At 37.1% G+C, this 21394-nt stretch overlaps 2 protein-coding genes across 2 annotated transcripts in view; one reads left to right on the top strand and one right to left on the bottom strand.

Annotated features, from left to right (window-relative positions):
• Window positions 1-768: 768 nt before the first annotated feature.
• CCT5 (chaperonin containing TCP1 subunit 5) lies at window positions 769-21207 on the bottom strand. Its single transcript, XM_069077056.1, has 11 exons — window positions 20982-21207; window positions 15431-15491; window positions 15173-15337; window positions 13241-13439; window positions 10446-10638; window positions 10202-10351; window positions 9560-9679; window positions 7672-7857; window positions 4733-4870; window positions 3617-3797; window positions 769-962 (listed from the first exon to the last, which is right to left on the bottom strand). Exons 1-11 carry the CDS (start codon window positions 21084-21086, stop codon window positions 835-837), a joined length of 1626 nt encoding a protein of 541 aa, XP_068933157.1. The 5' UTR covers window positions 21087-21207; the 3' UTR covers window positions 769-834.
• The window catches only part of ATPSCKMT (ATP synthase c subunit lysine N-methyltransferase), a 35763-nt gene continuing 35504 nt past the window's right edge, over window positions 21136-21394 (top strand). The window contains exon 1 of the mRNA XM_069077078.1: window positions 21136-21245. Coding sequence (XP_068933179.1) covers window positions 21224-21245 — 22 coding nt within the window. The 5' untranslated portion in view covers window positions 21136-21223. The remainder of the gene's footprint in view (window positions 21246-21394) is intronic.

The following is a 21394-nucleotide window of genomic DNA, read 5'->3' as shown; positions in this document are numbered from 1 at the left end:
CAAGCAAATCACTGGGGAAGAACAGGATGACGCGCTCACTGCTGCAGCTCTGATTGGATGCAGCTCGGAGTGCGGCGTGCGTTTCACGGGGAGGGGGGACGGTGCATACAGAGGGTACCGTAATGTAGCGTGTAGCACAGGGGATCACCTTCACTACAGTAGCAATCTCAATAGGGCTTATTTTTGGGGGAGGGCTTATTTTCGGGATAGGTCTTATTATCGGGGAAACACGGTATGCTTTAAGCAAAAAAAAAAGTTTGAAAACCACTGTAGTAAGTTATCAACCAAATGAATATTGTTTTAAAATTTTTTTCAAATAGTATGGTGGAATTAGAACAATCTATAATCTACACCCATTTATTTAATATTCTCATTAACAGTAGCTCCACTGTAGGGTCATTTCTCTGCATGATGCTAGGTCCACAGTATTTTCTAACACCATAAGAATGACAAGTAAACCTAGGACCAGAACTCTTAGGATCTTCACAATTCAATGACTAGTAAAATATATTTCACTTTTCTTTCACTTTCACAAACCAAGTCTCATTTAAATGCTGCTATAAATATTGAACTATTCTTAAAACTTGAAAAACAGATAAAGATCTAATTTAGAGATTAATATAACAAATAGAAAAACTTGTGTCAGTTTCTCAACAAATACAGTTTTTGAAATGAGCTATGGTTATTAACCAGCTAATTTATTATTGTTTTCTTTAACATATAGCAATTACAGTGTCAAAAAGGGGAAAAAATAATAAATAGCCGTGGTTGCAATACATGACTCTTGTTTATTTAATCACAGTAGTAGCATTACTACATTTATTCAAACTTAAGTTATTCTTCGGATTCTCCTGGTTTTCGGATATCATCAATCTTCAGAATCATTCTGACCATTTGTGTTGCAAGTGAAATCTGTTGTTTTTTGCCAATCAAAGTTTCTATGACATGTTGTTGTCTCATATCTGGGGAAACAAATGATTTGGATGTCACAATATTAATTTAAATTAAATTAAAGTTTAATATTAAAAATTTAGCCCAACTACTATAATATGCTAAATCTTAATTCTGATAAATGGAAGATATACTGAAAAGGATGAAGAAGTTAATATTCCAAATTATCAAAAAAGGACACACAGAGGCCTTCAAAAGGGCCAATCTATAATTAGCCCTTGTTCATACTTCTAGAAGGTTGATTCTTTTAAATATATTATGCATATTTTCTGAAGTCTGTTTTTTTCTCAAGGAGTAGAAATGGTAAAATTATCAGCAGCTCATCTCCTAGTAAGTCTCAAATTAAATTTATTAATTTGATTTTGCCATAGTCAAAATGCAAAATACTCCACATATGGTCTTAGGAGCAGAGTAGGATGACACTAGCATTTTACATCACCTGGATATGATTTCTATTGTTTAGAGATTAAACTAGGTTAAAAAAAAGGGATTCAAAATTTGTTCATGTTGAATGATTAGCTAAAACCAAACATCCTTCTCATTCATTTTCCTTCATTTCCAAACTTCTTGAAAAAGCTGTCTATGAGATGTCCTGTTCCCTCTTCACCAAGTATTAACATCTTATAATCTGCCTTTTCCCCACACCAACTATGAATTGTTCTCTTAAAGGTCACAAATGATTCAACTGCCAAATCTAATGGCTTGTTTTTTTTTTTTTCCCAGTCCTCATTTTCCTCCATATTTCTGTAGCAGATAACAATGTTAACTAGCCTTGATTCTATAGACACCACACTCTTGGTTTCCCCTATTTCTCATTCACTAATTTCTTAGTCAGTGTTTAAAGGCAGGTGTTCTTTAATGTTCTGCCCTGAACCCTTTACCCTTTTCTCTTCCTACACTCTTGTACTTGCCAATCTCATTTACTCTTATACAAGTCAAATTACATCTAAGCCACTGAGTCATATATCTATACCTCTAAGCCCAGTTCTTTGGAGCTCTAGATTTCCATCTGTAACTACTTATGTGGCCTTTCTATCTGCACAGTATTTTAAATTCATCAATCACATCCAAAACCAGAATCTGTCTTTCACTTTAAATTTGCTCTTCTTTTTTAATCACATTATTTATAGTGGAACTACCATTCCTCCAATCTCCAATGTTAAAAACCTTGTTATCACCTGTGACTCTTCTTCATTGCCTAGTTACCACGTCCTGCTGATGCTTGTTTCCTTTTTCCTATCTCTACCCTCTCTTCTATTTCCCCCCAACATACTTATATCATCTTCCCCACTCACCCCAAATTAGCCTTGTGCCTCACTGTCAAGCAGGTGTGGCATAGTGAAAAAGAACACTAGACTTAGAAGCAGAGGGACTGGGTTTAAATTCCAACTGGGCTTTTAAGCTCTTCATTTGTAAAAGATTAAACTCGATGATTTCTGTGGTTCTTTCCAGATCTAAAGCCTATGGTTCCAACATTTCTTCAACATACACATGCTCAATCACGCCCTTTATACTCTCAAGTACAGTTTAAAATTCTTTGCCTGACCTGTTTAAAATCTGGCAAAATCCTACTTTTCCTGTCTTACTGCATATAACCCCATCATCATACATTCTGTGCTCCTGCTACACTGGACCAAAATCTTATGCTTATAGGCTCTGGTTGAAGCCATTCCTTATGTCTGGAAAATCCACTCTCTTCTCTGTCTACCTTCAAAAGCTCAACACAAATGACTGCTTTCCAATCATAAAGTTTCCTCCAAACTCCCTTCTATCCTCAGATTCAAGAAAGCTGTTTTCCATATCTACGCACTTATGTCATACTCTTGTGTATACTAGGTTAGCTATCAGTATCTAGGCTCTAAGTAGTTCCTTGAAGTCAGGAATTGTGTTTTATTCTAAACTGCATGCTCCTTCCTTAGCCTCACAAAGTACTATACATATGTTTACTACACATTTATAAATGTTAATGAATGAAAACGTTTCTTCTATATGTGAACTAACTTCCAAGTATAGTTCTATTCTTTTTTTTTTTTTTAAAGCAATCAGGGTTAAGTAACTTGCTCAAGGTTACACAGCCAGTTATTTCTGGGTGTGGTGCTGAGTATCTGAGCCCGGATTTGATCCAGGTCATCCCAACACTGGAGCCGGTGCTCTTACTCGCTGAGCCACCTGGCCGCCCCTAAGCAATTGGGGTTAAGTAACTTGCTCAAGGTTACATGGCCAGGTGTTTCTGGGTGGGTGCTAAGTGTCTGAGCCTGGGATTCGATCTCCAGGTCATCCCAACGCTGGAGCCGGTGCTCTTACTCGTTGTGCTACCTGGCTGCCCCTATAGTTCTATTCTGAAAAAATATCTGAATACAACAAAATATTACATAGGGATTACCAACTAAGAACCAGGTATAAAAAATGAAGAGTATAATATAGTCATAATATAGTAACTCTCAACCCTCAGTTTATTGACAGTTCCACAGGCATAAATTTTTATTCTGCTAACAAGACTAGTTGTTCAGATGAGTAAATGTGGATCAGTCCCTCTACAAAATGCCAAGTTTAATCCCCATCAGTGGGTTTAGTCATTTAGAGATAGACTAATAAAGATAAAAAAATATATCCTAACTGTTAAATTAAAACCAAATTAAAATACCACAAACATAAACTCCCTTACCATTTGTACCCTTATGCAAGCAGTCAATACCAAGAGCAGGATTCATTTCTTTCACTTGTCTGGCTCGTACATCAGTCATAGTTTGGATGGGATTCATACCACTATTTTCAGAAAGGGCCATGGGAATGACTTCTAATGCATCTGCAAAAGCTCTCATAGCATACTGCTCCAAGGATGGACACTGAAAGTTAACATAAAAGATTTTATAACAACTGATAGCAGGAAAATAGAAACTGAATAGAAAGCAAATCATGTTGCCTTAAGGAGAAGGGAAATAGCATTTAAGAGCCTATCATATGCCAGGCACTGTACTAAGCACTTTACAGATGTTAACTCACTCAATCTTCATAATATTCCTGTGAAGTAGGTGCTATTATTATCTTCCTTTTACAGCTGAGGATAAAGAGGCAGACAGGTTAAGTAACCTGCCCAGGTCACAAAGTGATTAAGTGTCTGAGATAGAATTTGAACTCAAGATATTCTTGAATCAATTATCTACTGTGCCACCTTATGGAGATAATATACCACATCCTGAGAATATAAGCTCCTTGACAACAGGGACTTTCATTTTTTATGTTTGTGTCTCCAGTGCCTACTAGGTGCTTAACAAATGCTTGCTGATTTTGCTTAATATTAAATAGCTCAGTGAAAACATATTAAGCAAGCAATGTTACAAGAGCAATTAGTTTCACAAGAAAAATGTTCATGTACCCATATAGTAATGGATGCAGGTTGAAGCTCAAGCAATTGAGAGTCACCAGAGCTCAAGCTCTAGCTCAGAATGTGGGTGACCCTTCAAAATGTGACTTGGGAAGGGAAGTGCATAATGTACACATAACTGGTGTTTATTAATAAATGCATGGACCCACTCAATTCTACTAATGGACTAAAGATTCTCACTCATCAAAGATGAGTAAGAAATTAATGGCATATTCTGTTTAACCAAATAACTAGTAATGGGGTTTGTTTTAGTGTGTGTTTTAAAAATTACTATATAACTAGTATGGTACCTGCTCTATTTCAAAGCAGCTTCAAGCTATGCAAGGCATCACAAAAGTGTGAAATTTTAAAATATAAAAGTCTGACATAAAACACATAGCAACTATTCTCATTTACCTTATCAGCTTCTTCACTAACTGCCAAAGCACAAGATATTTCAGCGGCACCACCTCCATAGACAACACGATTATCACGAACTAGGTTTCTGATCACACACAGAGCATCATGAAGAGATCGTTTTGCTTCCTCAATTATCTACAAGTAAAAATGTTTTAAGTTAATTTTAATCAATGCCTATACATTCAAAATAGATTAAAATGAAGATGTCATTGCCTAAATATATCACAGCCACTTCTAATATTATAAAAAGATATTTCACTTGAAAAACTGAATTTTGCTTGTCATTAGGGCTTTTAAAAAAACAAATACTCTGTTCACTAATTATTAAGTTCTATCATAAACATGTAAATAGTTATCCCTTCTACACTGTAAAGTTAGGGGTGAGCACCCCTGCAATTTGAAAAATCCATGTAAAATTTATTTGGTCAGGGGCAGCCAGGTAGCAGAGCGAGTAAGAGCACCGGCTCCAGTGTCGGGATGACCTGGGGATCGAATCCGGGCTCTGATACTTAGCACCACACCCAGAAATAACTGGCCGTGTAACCTTGAGCAAGTTACTTAACCCCGATTGCTTAAAAAAAAAAAAGTATTGGGTCCTCTCTTCATACCAGAGTAAAAGTCTGAATTATTATGTTATTTTAAGACAAAATGCTAATATTACACATACATTCATGCATTTCTAAACTTTTTCTGTTTCACCTGCAGATTTCACAAAACTCCCCCCAAATTCCCAATTAATCTCTATTTTTTTTTAAAAATCAATTGGGGTTAAGTAACTTGCTCAAGGTTACACAGCCAGGTGTTTCTGGGTGGGTAATAAGTATCTGAGCCTGGATTCAATCCACAGGTCATCCCGACACTGGAGCCAGTGTTTTTACTCGCTGTGCTACCTGGCCGCCCCTCCCAATTAATTTCTTATGCCAACCTGCAATGGGGAAAATTGTGATAGAGAACATCCCATACTTTTGTATGAAAATTACTTTTCTAGTAGCAGGAGTAGCTAGCTTTCCTAAGCCCATTCTAATCTCAACTGTATACCCTTTCCAAGACAGCAAGCTAATGTTGGGAGTGCAATCTATAATCAGTGAATGGAACAAAGCTGTCCCACATAGGAATTAAATCATAGCTTCATTATCTTCCATTTTCGAAAGTCAATTAAAATGCCCTGGTGGTTGGTTGCAGTACCCTGGGAAGACAGTGTTTCTGCATATCCAGTCATGTTTTATCAGTGAGTAGATGCTAACGGTATTATGTAGGAGTTTGAAATTTTTTTTTTTAAAGCAATTGGGGTTAAGTAACTTGCTCAAGGTTACACAGCCAGGTGTTTCTGGGTGGGTGCTAAGTGTCTGAGCCCAGATTCCATCCCAGGTCATCCCGACTCTGGGGCAGGTGCTCTTACTTACTGTGCTACCTGGCCACCCCTTGAATAATTTTTTTTAATATTACAAGTAAAGAAACTGGAGTACTTAGACAAAGTTAAGAACTAATGCTTTAAATTAATCTAGCTCGGTGTAAGTTACCATAATAAATTTACTGAATGAAAACATTCAATAGTCACTAGCTCAAAATCAGCAGATAAGAACACATCCCTTTCTGTTCCAGTCTTTAAATTAATTACTACTTTAAATCAGAAAAAAAAAAAGACAAATTGCAAAATCTTGTGATAGAAACCTTAAAGGCTTTTGCTGGAAGAAATAGTTTGTTGTAACATGCAACTTTATGACCCTAGATTTGATATACCAAGATGATATATTTTAATGTAACAATGCAGGAAAAAAAAAAGAGCCAAAAAACTACTTAATAGCTCAAACACATACACCTTGAATGTTAAGCAAATAGATGAGGAAACAGTGGAAGGAAGGAGACCAGAGTGTAGAATTTCCATTAGCTTTCCTGCCTCTATGGCTTAAGTATAAAGATTTAAAGTCAGTACTTGGGATTAGTGAGCAGAACACAAAAAAAGAACCATATCAAGAATAAATAGGCATCTCAATTTAAGGGACACTGGGTGAACTACAGATATATTTATTTAAATGGCAAAGGAACATGGTCTCTCAGGCAATATTCCATAGTCCTCTTGAAGTTTAAACCTCATACCTATTAAACTAGTAAAGATGAGAAAAGATGGGGAGGGGTTATGGAAAGACAAGCAAACTAGTAGTGACTGAGATGTCCATACCCTTTGCCCCTTAGATCCCACCATATAGCAATAAGGTCAAAGATAAAAGAAAGTTTCTATATCTACATCTAATAAAATAGAGTGATAAGGGAATGGCTAAGCAAACTGTGGTACAGAAACGTAATGAAATATTATTACTCTGTAAGAAATGAAGAATATTGAGAAGCATGGAAAAACTTGTATGAACTGATGCAAAGTAAACCAAGCAGAACCAAGAAACGAATATACATAACGATAAAGTAAATGAAAAGCACACACACAGAAAGAACAAAACTGAATGCTGTCATTAAGAAAATGTATACCCTAGGAGCAGCTAGGTGGCACAGTGGATAGAGCACTGGCCCTATAATCAGGAGAACCAGAGTTCAAATCTGGCCTCAGACTGTGTGAGTTGTGTGACCCCGGGCAAGTCACTTAACTCCAATTGTCTTTGGGGGGGGGAAGCATATCCTTTCTTTCTGCACATAAGTTTCAATTATGGGTGTGAACACAATTAAATATTAAGAGTTGCTATACATACACACACACACACAGTCTTTTAGTTTTGCATAACTTTCTTTTTTCTTTTTTGTTACAAGGGATGGTGCTTGGGGGAAAGGAGAAGATAGATACATTTGCAAATGAAAGTGATATAAAACCAAAAGCTATCAATAAAAGAATGAGATCTATCTTTCTATGTTGGCAAGCAGTAGCTGTGACAGTCAAATTTACTGCCAACCTGTATGCCAAATTCAGATGTAACCTGACAATTCCTTACCATTTTATTTCCTCCTCTAATGAATATGGTCACAGCCCTGGAGTTCTTACATTTCTCTATAACAAGCATTTTGTCTTTGGTTGTTCCAAATGAGATCTCTTTTACCAGACCAGCAAAACCAAGTTTCTCAGCTGTGAGTTCAGAGAACCGTGGAACAATGCGCCCTCCTGTTGCAATAGCAATAAGCTAAAAAAGGGAAAGACAATAACAATTTTATTAAGTAAAACATCAAAATGTGATCCATAGTACCCACCTGAGACCCCCTTCCATTCCCTCATTTTACTACAAACACTTTGGAAGGTGGCCATACAGCATCTTTGCTGTATGTGTTGCAAATGCCCCTTATATGTCCCCTTTCTCCTCCATACCTTCCTTCCCACCATCACTTGATGATTAGCCTTCTGACGAACTTCTCTTGCACTCCTTTGGTAACTCCAGTGTATTGCTGGGCCTATACCTTAGGACCTCATAGCCCGCTAGTGCTTGCATGCCAATGGCATGCCTTTAAAGAATGCAGCATCATCATGGGATGGCTAGGTGGTGCAGTGAATACAGCACTGGCCCTCGAGTCAGGAGGACCAGAGTTCAAATTTGACCTCAGACACTTAACACTTACTAGCTGTGTGACCTTGGGCAAGTCACTTAACCCCAACTGTCCTGTCCTCCTCCCTCCAAAAAGCAAAAACAAACAAACAAAAACCCAAGAATGCAGCATCATCTCCATGCCACAATGAAATACTGGAGTATGATCTGAGAGAAATCATGGAATGTGATGGTCTCAGGAGAGCTGAAGCTACCTTTGAGATCACCTCAAAGGTAATGGAAACACACAAGGTAGGTTGTAATAGAGGCTGAAGACTTTATTAATCATGATATATGACAGAAGTGACTAAAAAGAATGATAGGAATCACAGAATTTCAGAGCTGGAAGAGACTGGGGCCAGTTAGTCTAATGCCTTTTCCCCAGAAGCTCAACTTACATTTCTGACAAATGGGCATCTAGCTTTTACTTGAGGTCTTTAAGGATTTGTGACTATGACTGAAAAGTTGCTGAGACAGAAGAATTTTTCAGAGAACATTCTAATGTTACTTCCAAGTTCATTACTGTATCCTTTATATCATGACTGAAAATTTTGAGCTCTCAAATAGTTAACTTGATAAAAAAATCTCCATACCTTTTATAACTACAAAATAAAAAGCCAATTTGGAAGAAGAGTTCCCTCTTTCCACTCCTTTCTCTTTCTCTCCTCAGGCTGCTTAATCAGTATTCATCCCTATGATCCCTATAGCTACAGCTAATAAGCTGGATAAATTTAAGCCTCAAGTTGATGGTAGGAAAAGATCAGACAGATCACAATTAAAACATGGAATATATTTAGTTTACCATACTTACCTTCAACACTACCAGCATGTATGTTGTCACATTAGCAAAGTTCATAGGGATAGAGGGATGGATGGACAGACGGAGAGACAGACAGAGATACAGACACACACAGCTATGTATGATTTGTGGGAAAATGGGAAGAACTGCAGAACCACACAGGAAGAGAGAAAAGCATTTATATCTACACTGGTGGAAGGAATAACCATACTCATGAAATCATGGGTCTGAAGTATCAATCTTTAAAATCTGAATACAAAGGAAATAATCTTTTGTGATTTGTCCCTTTAAACTATGAAGAAAGGTCCATGAAAAATTAGAGCTTCTTTAAAAAAAAAAATTCTAGAATATAACAGGTGTTCTTCACTGTGCCAGTGTATTTTTTCACAGATACAGAATGCCAACCATAAAAAGAAGCAACTGACAATGAAGTAAAAAGGAATAAAATAGTTATGTCTAAAAAGTCTCTAGAATAAGAAATTATATAAAAAGATAAGAATTTCTTACTTCAATTTCAGGTCCCCCTACCCAACGGACAGCAGGCAACTTATTCTGAAGGAGTAAATGATTTGCTTCATCATCAAAACCCCACTGGCAAATGGCTAGGTTTGCACCAGTGAGTTTAATCTGAAAAAGAAAAACAAGATGTAATGTACCACAAAGACAATATACAACTTTTAATTACATATACTTCAAGGTTAAGTACTGCTATAATGCTTGACTAAAAACTATTCTTCAAAGAGAAAAAACAACCCAAATGATTTCCTTGGATAGCACGTTTGCTTTTTAATATAAGTGCTTATCAACCTTCTTTTATCAACAAATACCATACTTAGAAGTCTTAAATTATACAGTATGCCATATCAAAATGAATTAATCCTTAAAGAGATTAAGATAGAACAATACTTACTACAACCTATATTCTTTCTTTTCTTTTTTTTTTTTAAAGCAATTGGGGTTAAGTAATTTGCTCAAGGTTACACTGCCAGTTATTTCTGGGTGTGGTGCTGAATGTCTGAGCCCGGGATTTGATCTCCATGTCATTCCGACACTGGAGCCGGTGCTCTTACTCGCTGTGCTACCTGGCCACCCCAATTTATATTCTTTCAATCACTATATCTACATAGTCTGAATCACAGTAAGACTCACTTGTTCAATCATCTCTTCAAACTTCTCCTTTTCATATTTCTGCAGTGCTTTGTAATCTTCTACAGATGTAACATCAAGCTTATGTTTAGTTTTTGGCTTGGGAGGCTCAAATGGACATGTAAGAATTGCAATCTTGGCATTTTTCACTTCCTATTTAAAAAAAAACAATGAAAACATTTTGTTTAGATGATTTAAAGAGCTAAAAAATATCAAATTACAAAAGGAAAAAAAGGAAATTACTTACTTTAGGCATTTGTGGATGACTAAAATCCTTATCCACAATTACTCCCTTAATAAGCTGAGTGTCTTCAAGTCTTCCTCCTACTTTGCCTTCTACTTTGATTAGCTCAAAGTCAACATCTCTTCTTTCCAAATCGGCTACAGTCAGGACAGCATTTACAGCAATTTCAGCCATTTGTTGGTGGCAGCTGTTAACTCTGATGAGGAAAACAAAGAACATACTTTAGGAATATGTTTGAAATGTATTTAGCAATCACAAAATTATCAATAGATGCAGAAAAGGTCTTATAAAATACATTTATGCTAAAACTACAGAGAACAGAGGTAATTTCCTCATCTGAGAGTTCCCTATATCAATGAAAGCACACTTCAATCTGTCAGTGTTGGAAACAATAGAGAAGACAAGAAAAATAATTTAAAGGAATAAGCATTGTCACGATTACAAAATCTGTATAAATATTATCATTTGCATTTCTATGCTACATTGCCAACAAAACTTAGAGAAACAGAGAAAGATAAATACCTTTTGTGAATAATGTCAAATGTAACAAATGTTTGCTATTAATTTGCTAAGGCTCACAAGAGAACTTTAAAAAAGATTTTTGGTGGAAATAAAGGATCTTATGATTTTAATTAGATGGATATTACCTGTTCAGGGTTATTTTAAATAGAGTAAAAATGTCAATATTTCCCCTAAATTAATTTTTAAGTTTAATATAATATTAACCCAACAAATTTCATAATGGGCTGTTTTACAGAATTAAGAGAAAGCTAACACACTTCATGTGAAAAAAAAAGTTAGCCAAAATACCAAGAAATACTTGTCCAGAGATCAATGCAAAGTTTGGCTAAGGGACGAAGGCATATTAAGGATTTTTGAAAAGACAAGTTGGTGTCAAATCTGTTGTTTAGTCATTTTTCAGTTGTGTCAGACTCTTTGTGATCCTATTTGGGTTTTCCTTGACAAATATACAAGAGTGGTTTGCCAATTTCCTTCTTCAGCTCATTTTACAGATGAAGGACTGAGGCAAGCAAGAGTTGCCCGAGGTCACATATCTAATAAGTGTCTGAAGCTGGATTTGAACTCAGGCCTTCCTGACTCTGGGCCTAACACTCAATCCACTGCGCCACTTAGCTGCCCTGGTGTCAGATTTTAAAAATCAAAATGGAAGAATTTATAGATCTGATTTTAGAGAAATGAGGTAGTTTCCATAAAGTGGAGTTTAATAAATAAGAGTGAAAAAGAAGGTATTTCAACCCTTTGCCAAACTACAAATTTCATGAGGGAAAGGTCTTCATCATTTTGTTACCTGCACTAGAACCTAGTAGTGTACTTAACAAATGACTGCTGAATGAAATACATTAAAAGGATTCTGAAGGCCATGTTTGCAAACCCTAAGAACACTCAGAAAGTTTGCAGAAAGGTCCAGTATTCATTGTTACCTCTCAGACTTTGTCTGGTCAGGCTACTTCTGGGGCTTATATGGAAAGAACAGAAGTCATGGTGGCTAATAAATAAATTTAAATTATGCAAAATGGAAATTTTATTACACCAATCACCTATGAGAAGTGATTCAAAATTTTACTATATTGAACTTAATTTTACTAATCACCACTCATAACGTATGGGTTACCACACATGACTAAATCTAAACAAAATGTGAAACACAAATATGGTTTCAACACTTTAGGACAAAAAATTTCTATACAAAGAAATGGGAAATTTTAAGTCATGAAAATCTACTTATGTCTCTAAAAGACCTTTTTATTAGCTATATTTCTAAATTATTTGTCAGCCTAGTTTTTCCAATACAAATGCTTGTTTTTTTTTAATGCTTTATTAACTTCTGATTTTTACATCATTCGTTTCCGCCAGATTTTGAGTTACAAATTTTCTCCCCGTTTTTCCCCTACCCATCGCCTCAAAATAGCAGTCCAACAGGATATCCCCTCTTCCAGTCTGCTCTCTCCCATATTTTCTCCCATACCCCTTTCTACTTTTCCAGTGGATCTCTATGCCTCAGTGCCTGTATATCTTATTTCCCAATTACATGTAAGATGGTATTAATAATAGTATATATACACACACACACACACACACACATATATATTTGAATATTTGATTTTTAAACTTTCAATTCTAGATTCATTCCCTTCCTTCCTTGTCACCCACCCTTACTGGGAAGATAAGTAGTTCAATATAGGTTTTACATGTGTGGCTAATGCAAAACAATAACATAGTAGATATATTGTAAAAGACTGACTGTATTTCCCTCCCTCCTATCCCACCTCCCACTTTTCTATTCTCTACTTTGATCCCATCCCTTTTCAAAAGTGGGTGCTTCCAACTTCCCTCCCCCTGAGCCTGCCCTCCCTTCTATCATCCCCCCTCTCATCCCCTTCCCCCCCTATTCTCCTGGAGGGTGAGATACCCTATTTAGTGTGTATTTCACTCCCTCCTCAAGCAAAATTCAATGGGAATAAGGTTGACCCATTCCCTTTTGCCTTCCTAGTCTTCCCCTCCATTGTAACCATTTTCCCTTGCCTCTTCTGTATGAGATAGTTTACCCCAATCTGTCTTTCCCCATCTCCTGTCATTATATTCCTCTCTCACCTCTTAATTTCACCTTTTAAGTATCATTCCTTCCTGTTAAATTGGTCCTGTGCCCTCTATCTATGTATACCTTTCAACATATATACACACATTCATATATGTATTTCATATGCCCATATGCCCTCATATATAGACATTTTAAAAGTGGCACACAACAAAAACAAATACTGGTGATAGTAACTTACACTTTAGAACCAAGAGTTGTTTTTGCAGTCTGGATGAGAGGCACAGTGTTGTGAATATCAACTGGAAAACTATCACTGATTTTGTCCAAATGTTCAATGGCAATTCGAGCAGCCTGTTCATAACCATCTGCTATTCTGATTGGATGAATACCACGATCCAGCAGTTGTTCAGCTTCTTCTAACAAAGCACCAGCCAGAACTGTGAAATGGGAAAAAAAAACAATACAGAAAAACTCAGTAGAAAGCTATTTAGGTAAATCTTAATAAGCATTTTGTTTCTGAATTTATTGTACATAATTTTTGTAGGAAGGCAATTTGGTATAATGAGAAGCGTCTTAGAATTGGCTATATTTTGCCACTTACTTTGTGACCTAAGACAATTCACTTTAAGTTTCTGTAAACCTCAGTTATCTATCTCACTATAGAGAGGTTCCACTAATGGTTGGTAATATGCGATTAGAGTTCAAGAGAAACATTAGACTAAATGTAAATAGATTTGGGTATAATATGCATTTAATGAACCCAAGGGAGGAGATGAAATTACCAACAAAGAGAAAAGAAAGCAAAGGATAATGCACTGGGAGACATCCACACTTGGATAATTAAGTATAGTCCCAAACCTCATGGAGCTTACAATTTAGCAAAGGCCCAGGCCAATTGTGGCTCATTCTTCTCCCCACTCTAGTCTGATTTTCTGGATTTTGCTAACATGGTGATGGCATGGGTTCCTTTTCTTTAGGTGTTGTTTCTCTCATCAGAACAAAAGCTCCTTGAGGGTAAGGACTGTTTCTTCCGGCTCTCCCCATTTGTATGCTGAACATTTATTTAGCACAGAGTCTACTATATGGTTAAATGCTTAATAAATGCCTATTGACTTAACATAAGGTCATAAGTTGAAAGCAATATTTTAACATTTCCATTGATCCACTGTAGTCTAGATTTAATGGTTAGAAAAAAATGTCTTTTTAAAATTAAACTGAAATATGCTTTCCTATAATTCCTTCCACTGGTCCTGGTTCCACCCCTTAGAACAGGGGTTTTTATCCTTTTTTCTGTCTTATGGACTCTGCTAATCTGGTAAAAGCTATGGACCCCTTTTCAGAATGTTTCTGAATGCATAAAAGCTATAAGGTTACAAAGGAATCCATTAAAAAAAATATACATATATAACCATCAAAATAAAAGAAAAAAAAAAACAATTTATAGACCACAGGTTAAAAATCCCTACTCTTGAGAGATAAAGAGTAAGTTCATTTATCTTTTGTATATGATAGTCCCTCAAGTATTTTGAGACAGCTATTTTGTCCCCTTTTAATCTTCTCTTCCAATTATGTGTCCGTAGTTCTTCCAATCTTCTCCATAATACAATTTCCAGGCTGTCACCATCCTGGGCACATCAGTACTGGTCAACACTAAGTCATTAATCAACTGATGAAGTGAAAAAAGTGCTGGACCTGAACTAAAAATATGGCTATGCTATTTATTATCTGTGTGACACAGGTATACATCTGCCTTTGAGCATGTATATTATGCATAATATTTAAAGGTATCATGGCACACTGGACTTGAAGTCAAGAAGACTCACTAGTTTTGTGGCCACCATGTAAGTCATTTAACCTTTAGGTTTCTTTCTCTGCAAATGGATCAGATAAATTATTGGGGATAATAATATTCTGTAGTCTACCTCAAGGGGCTGTTTGTTCAAATAAAAACCTAGGTAAAGCAAACTTTAAACTTCTAAAAAAATAAATTCCAGCAATTGTTAATAAGACTAAACCTTTTGTCAGGAAAAAAGTCAGCCCACCTGACTAGTGATTTAAAATCGACTCTCGGTGAATATGGTATTCATTTGATTGGAAAGTTACTTATTGTGGTCAACAATAAAAACAACACTCCATTGTCTTATTCTGCTTATTTCCAGCTTTTTCTTACCGACTACTCCTGTAGTCCCATCTCCAATCTCATCATCCTGTGATTTGGAAAGTTCAACCATCAGTTTGGCAATCTGATGATCTACATCCATCATACTTAAAATGGTGGCACCATCATTGGTTACAGTCACATCACCATCCTTATCTACCATCATTTTATCAAGCCCTAGAAAAGAGACATTAAGAAAAGACATTAAAATAGTTTAGAGATCTGAAATTCAGCAAATAAAACTGATCAAAAAGAGAATTGGTATCTTACCATTAGGTCCAAGTGATGTTCTCATTGTATTTGATACAGCCTTTGCTGCCATTATGTGAGACTAAAAGAAACAAACACAAGAAGTGAAAATGAAACTGGCCAACATAGATGGCAAGAGAAAGACCCTCAATATAACAAAAGGAGGGAACTAATTTACAAAATTCTAAGTTACAGCCATATGTTGTGTAATTTAACATTGATATTCCCTAGCTTGTAAAGAGTTCAGCTAACTGGGGCAGCTAGGTGGCGCAGTGAATAGCATACCGGCCCTGGAGTCAGGAGGACCTGAGTTCACATACAGCCTCAGAGACGCTTACAAGCCGTGTGACTTTGGGCAAGTCACTTAAACCCAAATGCCCTCAAAAAAAAAAAAGTTCTGCTATCTTGAACTGTTATTTAATGTTTATTTTGCTACCTCTATTTTTTTTTAACAAATTCCCAGTCCTATGCCTCCTTGTATCTCTAATATAGGCACCTAAAAAAATACCCCACTCACAACAGGTATTTCATACTTACCAAAATTACATCCATTTTAACTGTAGGCAGTTTATACTTTAGCTGCACTGTTTACAGAATTAAATACCCACATAACCACTGTGCCACCAAATAGGCCCTGTTAAGTCCTAGAGGAACCTTATGATCTATACTGACAGTAACTAGTGGTTCAATGTCTGGTTATTTTTATCAGTTTGAAGAGCAGGAGCTCTATCCAGCCTTTAAAAAAAAAAAAATTCACTTTTTGGTTAGAAGTACTACAATCTCCAGCCACCTAAGTTTGAAAACTTCCAAAGCAAACCCTGATTTCCTAACTCTGTCACTATATCTACATTCTGCGTGCAATTCTTGCACGTTTTTAAATATCGGTTTCTTCTTTTCCATCTCCATTTAAGACTTTAGTTCAAGCTCTTATTATGTAATATTGTACTACTACAAATAATTTCCTTGCTTCTCCCCTTCAAATTTCCCTAAAATGAGGCTATGTTCCTGAAAATAAGTTTTGATCTTTAAGGTCTTTGAGCTGAGAAATAACATAATTTTCCAGGATAAAATCCAAACTCCTTAACCTTGCATTCAAGATTCTTTACAATGTGGTTCCTATCTTCCTTTCCTGTACTCTCTCTTACTACAGCCTACCGTTGTTCTAAGAAATCCATCCCTTCTACTTTTCTTTCCAGCCTGTTGGTGATACACGTTCTACCTAGAAAAACTTTACTACCCTATCTCTTCATGGAAGCTTTACAGCCATTTTTCAAAGTTAAGCTAAAAAGATAACTACCTCTAGGCAGTTTTTGGACTCTGGGTCAGAAATAATCTTTACCATTTCTGAACTCTTATTTCTTCACTTACACTGTTACTCAAGACACTGCTGCCTTACGATGTATTTATTTTGTATGTATTGCATCTCCTTCATTGGATTTTAAGATCATGGAGGACAAGGACTATGCATATATTTCCTTTATAACAGGTATAGAAAGCAATCACTAAATATCTGAGTATGTGAATGAGATCAAACCAGTATAACCATGTCCTCCAATAGCAAATCAATTAATTCTGCACCAAGGATATATACAATTTTATTTTTCACTACAACCCTTGTGAGCTTTCGAATATATGTTTTTTTAAAAATCCTGACAACTTAATACTCCAACACGATAGTCATCTCCCCTTGGTCCCCCTTTCCCAACCATCTCATAACCCTTTTATGGGTCACACTCTTGGTTTTCCTCTTTACCTCACAACAACGGTAAAGGAAATTGGGTTCTAGGAAGGCAAATGCATTAGACAAACACACAGGAAAGACATCAGTCATTCCTCTAGATCACAGGCTCTTAACCTTTTTTTTTTGTGGAGCCCATGGACTCCTCTGGTTGTCTGGCCAATGTTATAAAATCCTTTCTCAGAAGTGAAGAAAACTGTCTATTTCAGTTGGAGGTTAAAAAAAAAACCCCCCCCCCCCACATCAACGGATATTTATTAAGCATCTACTTTCCCCTGCCCCCCTCAAAAAAGCTGGAAAATTTTTTTAAAAGGGAGGGGGGAAAATACAAAGGACCAAAAAAAATCCACTCAAATAGAAAACAAAATCAGCTACCACCCCTGATCTCAAGGGAACTCAAATGCAGTCAAATGGAGGAGACAATATACAAACAAGTATGTACAGACATGAAAAATTTAAGATCATCTCAGTCGAAAGGTCCTAGGACCAAGGAGGACTGGGAAAGGCTTCTTGTGGAAGGTATGGCTTTAACTGAAACTTGAAAGAAGCCAATGAAGATAAAGGACAGAGATAAAGAGGCAAAGAAGAGTTCCAGGAACAGGGAACAGTCAGTGAAAACTCCACTGGAGTTTTCAGGATTTGGGAAATGAATTGTCTTATCTGAGCAAGAGCAAGGAGGGCAGTTTCACTGTACTGAAGATAAAATTATTCCTCCATCCAAGTTCCTGGATCCAAAGAAATATCTATGGACTTCTAGTTAAGAATCCTTGCACTAAATCTCATTTGATTTCAGTAGCCCTTCACACTCTTAAATAATAAAGAGCTTTCATCATCCCCCTCCTCTCCCAGCTTCCACTTATGGGAGTTATCATCTATCCAAATTTACTCATTAGAAATTTAAACATTTTATTTTATTTTGCTTTTTGGAGGAGGGAAGGTAGGGCAATTGGGGTTAAGTGACTTGACCAAGGTTACACGTCTAGTTTTTTGTGTTAAGTGTCTGAGGCCGAATTTGAACTGGGGTCCTCCTGACTCCAGGGCCAGTGCTCCATTGCGCCACCTAGCCGCCCCGAAATTTAAACATATTAATATCATAATGAAAAGTTTTGACTTTGTGGACCCTGTTTAAGGTACTTTGGGGATGTGTAGGGGACCCTGGACCTCACTCTGAGAACATACCCACACAGAGATCTCTGATCTGCGTCCCTACACTTTGTAAAAATAACTGGGGCAGTGGCCGCTAAACACCCAGGAATACAACTCCTTCAAAAAAGAAGCCAGTGACAAATTAAGCTATTTTGTTACTTACTCCAGTCTTTTGGGGCAAAGGTAAATTTCTTAACTTTTACTTAGGGAAAGGTGTTTTATGAGGAGCAGAGAGGGATTAACTAAGTTTATTACCCTCACATCACTGAATTAATTTCTCTTGTACCAAGAAGTAGCATCTGGGTGAAATTATAAGGACTTGAATTATATTATCCCTCTTTTCTCAGTCACTATTGTTTTCCTATAATATCTAACTAGCATCCAGAATAAATCCAAAAAGTTTGTCTACATCTTATTATTCAGTTTTTTCCAACTCTTTAGTGACCCCATTTGGGGTTTTCTTTGCAAAGATGCTGGAGTGGTCTGCCATTTCCTTCTCCAACTTTTTACAGTTGAGAAACTGAGGTAGAGTAACTTGCCCAGGGTCATACAGCTATTAAGTATCGGAGGCCAGATTTGAACTTTGGTATTCCTGACTCCAAGTCTGGCACTCTATCCTACTATGCCACCTAGCTTAGTTGCCCTATTAATTGATGTAAGATAAAATGTAAATTTATGCTGTAAGAAGATTTCAACATTTGTTCATTTAATCAATGGCTTATTGCAATATCAAAATACCCTGAAGTTTATCTTACTTATCATCATTTTATGCACCTATTTCACCACTTTGCATCTGCTTCCCTGCCTGGTGTTGAACTCAGGAAGAGGAGTCCTCCTGACTCCAGGACTGGCACTCTTTGTCTACTTTGCCACCTAGCCTACATTACTTACAGCCTTACGGTTTGGGCCCTTTATGGTTTGGACTACTTTAATAGCCTGAAGATTAGCTGAAATGGGTTAGGTGCTTGGAGTATCAAACTTAATTAATGGTCAACAGGATTCAAAAGCATTGTTAGAACTGAAGGTAAAGAAGTCAGTGGTATTCAGGTTGAAAGACAGTAAGAACTATGATAATATACATACAATCCTTAAAATATACCCTAACACTGTGTCTAATACTAAAAATACAAGAAACCATTTTTTAAAATATGAACATTTTCTCAAGCTCCTACTCCACAATGTAATTCACTTAAGTTAAACTTCTTTCACTCAAAGAATTTCATCATTTCTTTTTATGAAAACCTATCTCCAAAAAAAAGTTATAACAAAACAAAAATACTCATAAATCCAGAAATATCCAACAGGGGTATTTGAAATGAAGGTCATGTTATGCCACAAAACTTGAACATTGCCCACTCAGAATATAAAATCTCTTCTGCCTCTCAAGTTTCAACTTTTTAAAAGCTCCTGCTAAATCTAACAATTATCTTTTATCTATAATGGCATGAGATAAGTAACATTGTACAAAGTAAATTCAATTTTTCATCTAAATGCACTTAATTTCTAGATAAGGGGGCAGAGCCCCTATCTTTTCCTTTTAAAGCTGTAATCACCACTAATAAAATGACAACAGCTTGTCTGGAACCTCTCCTTTTTCTATCCCTGCTCCCAATACTTTAATCCAGCTCCTTATTCTTTCTCAAAGGGAGAAAAGAATCAGATTCCTGGGAGATTTTTCCTGCCTCCAGTGTACAATACTAAAAATATCCATAATACACTTCCTGAAAACCTAGCAAGTTTAGTCCTAACTCCAGATTCTCTATCATCTGGTCCTAACTTACCTTTCCAGATTTATATCCCCCCACTCCCCTTATGGCTCATCCCTTCAAACTTGTCTGCTCCTTGTTCTTTGAAGATGCTCTGTGTTGCCTCCCTCAATTTATTTTCTTCCTACACCCGGCTGAAATCTTACCCATTCTTTAAATGCCCCAAGTCAAACTTTACTTCAGACATAAGATCTACCTTTATTACACCAGACAAAAAGGGGTTATTAAATTCCTAACGCCAGGAAGTCTACAAAATTTATCACATGATGCTTACTGCACAGACACACACACGTTTTCCTGCTCCATTGCAAGATATCAACTCCCAAAGGCCAAGGAGATTGTTTTATTTATCATATCTCTAAAGTACCGAATAAATAAAAAATGAATTAACGACACTGGTACATTAGTGGGATCCAGGGAAGGGTACCCAGAAGCTATCGTTTTGGCTAAATGATTTGAGTTACCTGTGAAATAAGTAGCAAGTCTACAATAAATCTTTAAATAAGTCTTACTGCAGTTTTAAACTGTTAGATACATCTTGCAAAAGACATAAAAATAAAAAACTGTGTCAGTGGAAGGCCTAAGTCCCCTGGACGGAAGTGCTGTTTTATTTTAAGACACAATCTAATAAAATATCAGCTTCCGAATTGTCCCACCCCCAATAAACCCAGGGTAACAACTATGGTCTCGCTGTTTAGAAGGCCCACTGAGGCTCTTCTTTCCGGATGTCGGGGGTGGGGAAGGGTCTCGCGTGTTCCCTGAGTGGGGCAGGGAGCTCAATGGGAACCGGGGATAAGGAGAATCTCTCGGTCTTTCCCCCGAGCACATGGCGGAACCCTTCCCCAACCCTCGCGCATGCGCAGAGACACTGGTTCCCGGGGCCTCCAGTTCTTCGGCGGCCGACGACTCCGGGATCCGTTACCTTGAGGGCCTCCAGTCCCATAAGGCGAGACTTGCGCTCTTGGTCCTTGATGATGAGAAAAGGACGGCCATATTCGTCGAATGCCAGAGTCCCCATGGAAGACATGATCCAGCTAGAAGGGATCCCTCCCAGCAACCGGCGGAAACGAACTAAGTGGGAGGGAAACTACAGCTCGCTCTTGCGACTGGCGGCGTTTCGGAGCTTCGCGCAGGCGCAGTTGACTCTTTGGGATTTATTTTTTGATGGCGACTAATTTCACGCCAGGTAGCACTTTCTGGAATCAGCAGCCCTAGGAGACAACCATTATGCAGAAAATGGCGGGGGGGGGGAGAAGGTTGAGGATGCTGCCAAAGACTGGTTGGGAATTCTTCCCCTTCACGCAAATTTTTCTAAGAGAGAACGTGTTTTATTTC

This window comes from Petaurus breviceps, unplaced genomic scaffold (genome assembly GCF_028583685.1).
Source record: "Petaurus breviceps papuanus isolate PSGF00001 unplaced genomic scaffold, PetGlider_PUasm1.0 151, whole genome shotgun sequence".
In the NCBI taxonomy this organism is placed as follows: Eukaryota; Metazoa; Chordata; class Mammalia; order Diprotodontia; family Petauridae; genus Petaurus; species Petaurus breviceps.
This window is presented reverse-complemented; position numbering and strand designations above follow the sequence as displayed.

What these genes read in the sequence shown, in the direction of transcription:
- CCT5 (XM_069077056.1), bottom strand. Translation starts at nt 21,086, where the DNA reads ATGTCTTCCATGGGGACTCTGGCATTCGACGAATATGGCCGTCCTTTT. An exon ending in TGGGACTACAGGAGTAGTCG is followed by an intron (nt 13,440 to 15,172) that starts GTAAGAAAAAGC and finishes CCCATTTCACAG; the next exon opens with TTCTGGCTGGTGCTTTGTTA. An exon ending in TTAGTGAAGAAGCTGATAAG is followed by an intron (nt 3,798 to 4,732) that starts GTAAATGAGAAT and finishes GTTAACTTTCAG; the next exon opens with TGTCCATCCTTGGAGCAGTA.